This window comes from Canis lupus, chromosome 12, assembly GCF_048164855.1.
Source record: "Canis lupus baileyi chromosome 12, mCanLup2.hap1, whole genome shotgun sequence".
In the NCBI taxonomy this organism is placed as follows: Eukaryota; Metazoa; Chordata; class Mammalia; order Carnivora; family Canidae; genus Canis; species Canis lupus.
In genome coordinates, this window is record NC_132849.1 from 25,649,999 (window position 1) to 25,655,690 (window position 5,692).

A 5,692-nucleotide genomic window follows, 5' to 3' on the forward strand; every position below is an offset into this window, starting at 1 on the left:
TGTTGAGGGTGCTGAGGAGTCCCATGGGGAGGAGGGCTGTGGCACTTTCTGAGCCTGGCATTTCCTCCTGAGCACAGAAATCTCACTTTCCACTCCCCGGCACAGCACCAGTTACCCTCCCACAGGAGCAGCACTCACAGAAGCCACCTTGGGGAAGGATGCCCTAACACCATCCTCCCTCTGCCAGCATAGCACAGGCTGTAAAGCTTCCACATGCACAAAGACGTGCCACATGGGAGCCCTTTGAACAGGAGACACTATACGATTTTATAAAAAAAGAACTGAAGCTCCAAGAGACGGTGACCCTTGTTCTAGAGCCTCAGCTTGTCAGAGGCCGGCTTGCCTGGGACCCCAACCTCTTCCCTTCTCAGCAGAAGCTGAGTGGAGAGCATTGCTCTGATTAGGCTCAGGAAAGTAGAGTGATTTAAAGAACAAGGTTGTCAGCCCACGATGGGTTTCCGAGGCAGGGGCAAGGGGTGCAGTCCTCAGAGCCACAATGAGGGGGATGCAGGGCTGGGGCTGTGAGGGAACCCTGTCAGCTGTTCCTGCTTGGGTGGCTGTGCCATCTCAGCAGCCGGGGGGGAAGACCCCAAAAGAGTTGGGAGGCGAGTTCTGGTGCCCGCAGTGTCCCCCGCATGCCTGGTAGCACAGGTCAGGTCCCCCGCTATCTGCACCCAGTGTCCTGGTCTGAGGCATGAAGGAGGTGGGTGAAGGCGCCACACAAATGAGGGGATGCCCAGTTGAATGTGGGTGTCAGGTAAGGAGGGCACACGCCGTAGCAGGAGGATGTTCTGCACAATGTCTGGGACCGACTTACCCTAAACGATGGTCTCTTACTTATCTGATACTGGCTGTTAAGTGGGCAGCCGCCACGGTTATTACGGATGAGGGCCGTGACCGTGGTGCACAGATGGGGAGTCAGGGGCCCGGGAGCTGGGCCTAGACCCCTGGCCGGGACTCTCCTCCTTCCCACGGGCTGTGTCTCCCTGTGGCCCAGGGCCCTGACAGGCGGGGCTGAAGGTGGCTCTGAGGGAAGAGCCTGCCTCCACGATGCTGGCCAGCAGGCTGGTGAGGGGCTGGGGACACAGGGAGTCCTTGAGCTCATGCTGGGTGTCCCCCACCCTAGAAGGCAGGGCTGGGAGGAGCTGTCAGCATCTGCCCCAAGCACCTGTCTTTAAATCTGGTGGAGTCTGCTAGAGCTACTGGGCTGAAATGGCTGGGGGAGAGCAGGGAAATGGGGATGGCTGGGGGAGGGACACCTGCACAGACGTCTTGGAATTGGGGGGGGGAGGGGAGGATGGGAGCTCATGGTAGAGGTGTTCCCTGAGCCCTCAGGTGCAAGGATGGCTCTTCCATGACCACATCCGGGGCAGGGTGGGGGCATCATGGGAGCTGTGCCCTCCAGCCACCTTGCACTCAGCTAGGAAAGCTCTGTGTGGGGGGAGGGAAGAGAGATAGTGTGGAGCCTCTCCTCCCCCCACTTCTACACAAACTGGTGGTGTTTGTGGTAAACCCAGGGACCTGGGGAGGTGGCCTAGAAGAGGAGCAGGAGCTGGCAGTTCAGATGGGAGGTGTCCTGCCTGCATTAAGGGGGTTTGAGGGTGTGTCAGCAGCTGCCTCACCATGACCTCCTGGGCCCTCCTGCTCCTCGCCTCAGTGCTCCTGGTCACCCCAGGTAAGGACATTCCCTACGTGATCCTGGCAGCTCCTCTTTAGCTGAGGGTTGGGACAGTTCTGGAGAGTGATTTGGACTTGATCACCTAATATGAAGTCTTTGCGGAAGGCAAGAGGGAAAGAAAGACAAGCTTGGGAAGGGATGAGATTTTTTTCATTTTAGTGCATTCTGAAAATTTGCACGCATGTTTGTGTGTGTGTGTGTGTGTTTGTGTGTGTGTGTTTTGAGAGACAGAGAGAGAGAATAGAGATAGAGGCACTGGTAGACAGATAGTTTTGTACAGATGGTAATGTTGGAGAGATATTATCTTCTCTTCCTGTTTCCAGAAAGGTCTTAAGAGCATGTCTTTTCACAGATCCTGGGTCAAGGCAGCCCCAGGGCAGTGTGAGGACAGGCCTCCTGGGCCCCTCTCCAAGCCCCACTCCTGTCCGGGGCTCTGGCCACCTCCTGGGCTCCCCAGCAGCCAGGAGTTCTGACTTCCCCTCCTCTTCCACGTGTGGACAGATGCTGATGCTGTGTCTTTGCAGGTCTGACCTATTCTGGTCTGATCCCTGAGGACCATGATGACCTGTCCACGGCCGACATTTGTCAGGAAGAGCAGTTCTTCAGGAGACTGGCCCAGGAGGCTGCCCAGGTTCTTTGCTGGCTCCCTGCTCACCTCCTCGTTTTCTGCATCCAGGGAGCACCAGGCGATAGCTGCACATCTCTTTTGGGGGGGTGCGGGGGACAGAGCAGTGGGCTGAAGAGGCTGCTCTTGTGCGCACTTGTGCCTGGCTCAGGGGGGCTACCTTGGTCTGTCTGGGCCCTCCCCTGAGAGGCCCCTCTGGGGTCTGAGCAGAGAACACAAGGGGGGCAGGTGTTGGAATGGAGAAGGTGCACTGGGTGTGGAACAGGTTCTGGGTGCGTCACCCCGCTAAGCCCACCAAGAAGGTGAGCTCGGGCCAGGCAGCTAGCTGGTCCTAACCCTAAAGGACAGAAAGATCATTGGTCATCGTGGTGGCCTAGGAGGATGCAAGGGCTCCTTTCTGAATCTCTGCTCAGGATTCTAGGGATTTCTGAGAGACCACTCTGAGGATCTTCTTTTTCTGACAGGGTGACCCGCGGTTCAACCAATGTAATTTTTGTCGAAAGATCATTAGTTGGCTGAGGACTTGCGTGGGACCGTCGAAGATTCAGGTGATCTTCAGATTTGAGGAACCATCTGCACGTCCATCTGGGGTGGTAGTAGGGGCTGGGGGCTGGCACCTGGGGAGAAGCTGATCCCTGTTTGGGCCAGACCTTCTCAACAGGGCATCTGAGGTCCCCTCCTGTGTCTGGGGAGGGACTACAGAGAATCATTTGAAATTGGGATGCTCTGGGAGCAGGCAAGGATGCTTTCTCTTTCATTCTCAAAGGAAACTTGTAGTCAGGAGAGGTAGGAACCTTTCCCCTGTGGTCGTACTGCATGTGCCCACGGGAGAGCCTATGAGGCTGGATCCAAGGGCATCTGGGTCAGGGTTGATGAACCCCAGATGTGTCACCTCTAGCTGCATGCCTGGGCCAAGTGCTAATGCTTTCTGAGCCTCAGTTTCCTTCTCTGTGCAATGGGATAGATATTAATCCCCCAACCACTTCCTGAGCTGAGGGGTGGGATGTGCTGAGCTCCCCATCTGGCCCTGAGCAAGTGCTGAACAAGTGGATGTGTTCCTCCCAGGAAGCCTCGTTTCACCCTCCCTCCCTCCTTCTCCTCTGTTCCCTGACCCTGCTCAGCTTCTGGGTGCTGCAGGGCCCACCCTCAACCCTGGGAACTCAGCTGTAGCCTTCTACTCTGCGATTGCAGTAGACGATACTGCAAAATGGAACGTGCCAAGGCTTCAAGGTCTCTCTCCTAGCCTTCCTCACCACACCTGAGCCTGAGCCCTGCCAGGCCTGGGACCCAGGAGACTCTGTAGGCAAACTTGACTGTGGGTCTAGCAGCAGTGGGCACTGTGCTCCACACACAAGACAGTGGGCCTGGGGTGATGATGCACTAGGGACTGACACAGGACAGAGCCAACTGTCCTTGTCTCCTGAGCCCATCCTGGCCAGGCCTGCATCAGGGCTTTGGGCCTGGGAATGAGGGCCGATCCTGCTCTCTCCAGCCTCTGCTTCCATGGACACGTGGCACCAGGGCCTCCTCCCAGCATGCCCACGGTTTGAGGTGCCCAGGGACAGTAGCTGCTGGGATCTGTGGGGGTGGTTGGGGCAGAGCACAGCTAATTCTTGTCTCTGGTCATGGTGCTGTTGCTGCTTCAGGAAGCCATTCAGAAGGCTGCAACAGCGGTGTGCTCAAAGATTCCAGCGGTGGAAAATGTCTGCCAAAAAATCATCACCGGAATTTTGAATGGCATTGCCCAGTTTATCCTGAATGGTTATCCCTACAGTGATATCTGTGTGACACTCAGGATGTGCAAATCTTAAGTAGGTGAGTACAGAGGTAACAGCAGGGACCCCTTCCTAGAAGGTCCAGATCTCATCCTCAATTATATGCAACATGGTGTAAAAACATGGAAATACATCTGTCATAGAGAAGTTCATAAGCAACTCCTACATGTCCCTCCTAGCGCCCTTGTTGTGACACATTCCTCCCCCCACTGTGTGGCAGTCTGGAGAAGTTGGGCAGGTGGGCTGTAACAAAAAGGTTGCAAAATACTCATGAAGAATCTGGGCTTTTAAAATTTTTTAATTAAAAAAAAATGTTAAGTAATCTCTACATCCATCGTGGGGTTTCAACTCACAATCCTGAGAGCCAGAGGCCCAGGTGAGTCACTGAGCCAGCCAGGTGCCCCAAGGGATTTGGGTTTTCTCCCAGGCAACCCTGGGTGACATCAGGGCTCCATCCCTGGTCAGCCATGCACTTGAGCAAGTAGCTTAACGCCTGTGAACTTGAGCGTCTCTACCTGTGAAGGGGATAATAATCCTGATTTCTTATTTTGAGTAACGCTTGAGTGAGATGATTATGCGTAAGGAGGTTACCACCAAGGAAGTGGCCTCAGACTGGGCTAGGCATAGACGACAGAGCCCTGACTGACTCCTGTCCCCAGCCCAGCAGCGGTTCCTGGGAACAGGAACCAGGCACCATCTAGCCCAGGACACCCGGGGCCTGAGAGCTGGGCTCGGGAACCCCGCTGGCAGGGAGGGCTCTGCAGCCTCTCCCTCCAGGGCTGCCCAGGCTGCACCCACAGATCAGGCCAGGGTGGTGGGACTGGGGGCGGAGAAGGGCCCCTGAGTGGCTCTGGCAGCCAGTCTTGCCTTGACTGAAGCTTTGGGACTTGATGCTGGCAGATCTGGGGTCACCTTGTAATGTGAGGTCCCCACCACTTCCTGTCACTGGAGCGTGTGATTTCCATCTCCAGAACCCCTAACCCCCTCAGGCTCCTGACTGGGTTCCAGGATGTAACTCTGGGTGTGATCAGCAGGGGCAGGTGGCTGTAGTGCACATTTGCAGGGACCCCACACCTGCCACAGCTGTTTCTTCTCCCCACTCCAGGTGTGCAAGGAGCTGGGACCTTACTCCACCCCGGGGAGAAGCACAGAGTCTCCAGCAGGCACCGCCAGCTCCTGCCTTCCTAAATCCAGGACTGACCCTCCGGTTTCTCTCAGCTAGCTCCCTGCAGTGTCGTCCCCTGGCAGGAGAATAAAATGTCTTGCAAGCTTTTGGCCACAGCTTCTGTTCCTTTGGGGGATTGGAGGGGAGGGGCTCGGAGACAGGCTTGGGTGACTTATGCACTCCCTCAGTGAATGTTTATTGCAAGTCCCACACTCTGTTGTAGAAGCTGAGGAAGTAGCGGTGGACAATACAACGTTTGCAGGTTTTCCACATATACATGAGATGCTTATGATGCCCTCAGTAGAGATACACACTCCTCTCAGAGCCGGGGACACAGTGAATATACCCCAGAAGCTCTCAGACCAGCGGGGGAGAACAAGAGGCTTGTAGTTAAGAGGGCTCTTGGTCCTAAGGAGCTGAAATGCATTCTTTGCTTCGGTTGCTGCTTT

General features: G+C 55.7%; 1 protein-coding gene across 1 annotated transcript; it reads left to right on the forward strand.

The window, feature by feature from the left end:
• The first annotated feature begins 1,504 nt into the window (after positions 1-1,504).
• On the forward strand, positions 1,505-5,354 carry LOC140600678 (antimicrobial peptide NK-lysin-like). The gene is made up of 5 exons (XM_072768906.1): positions 1,505-1,675; positions 2,203-2,309; positions 2,768-2,851; positions 3,950-4,118; positions 5,184-5,354. The coding sequence occupies exons 1-4, from the start codon at positions 1,624-1,626 to the stop codon at positions 4,112-4,114; spliced, it is 408 nt and encodes a 135-aa protein (XP_072625007.1). The 5' UTR covers positions 1,505-1,623; the 3' UTR covers positions 4,115-4,118; positions 5,184-5,354.
• Positions 5,355-5,692: the final 338 nt, after the last annotated feature.

Excerpts from the sequence above, each read along its gene's own strand:
- LOC140600678 (XM_072768906.1), top strand. The coding sequence starts at position 1,624 with ATGACCTCCTGGGCCCTCCTGCTCCTCGCCTCAGTGCTCCTGGTCACC. Across the intron at positions 1,676-2,202 it reads AGTGCTCCTGGTCACCCCAG|GTCTGACCTATTCTGGTCTG; the intron begins GTAAGGACATTC and ends GTGTCTTTGCAG. Across the intron at positions 2,310-2,767 it reads TGGCCCAGGAGGCTGCCCAG|GGTGACCCGCGGTTCAACCA; the intron begins GTTCTTTGCTGG and ends TTTTTCTGACAG.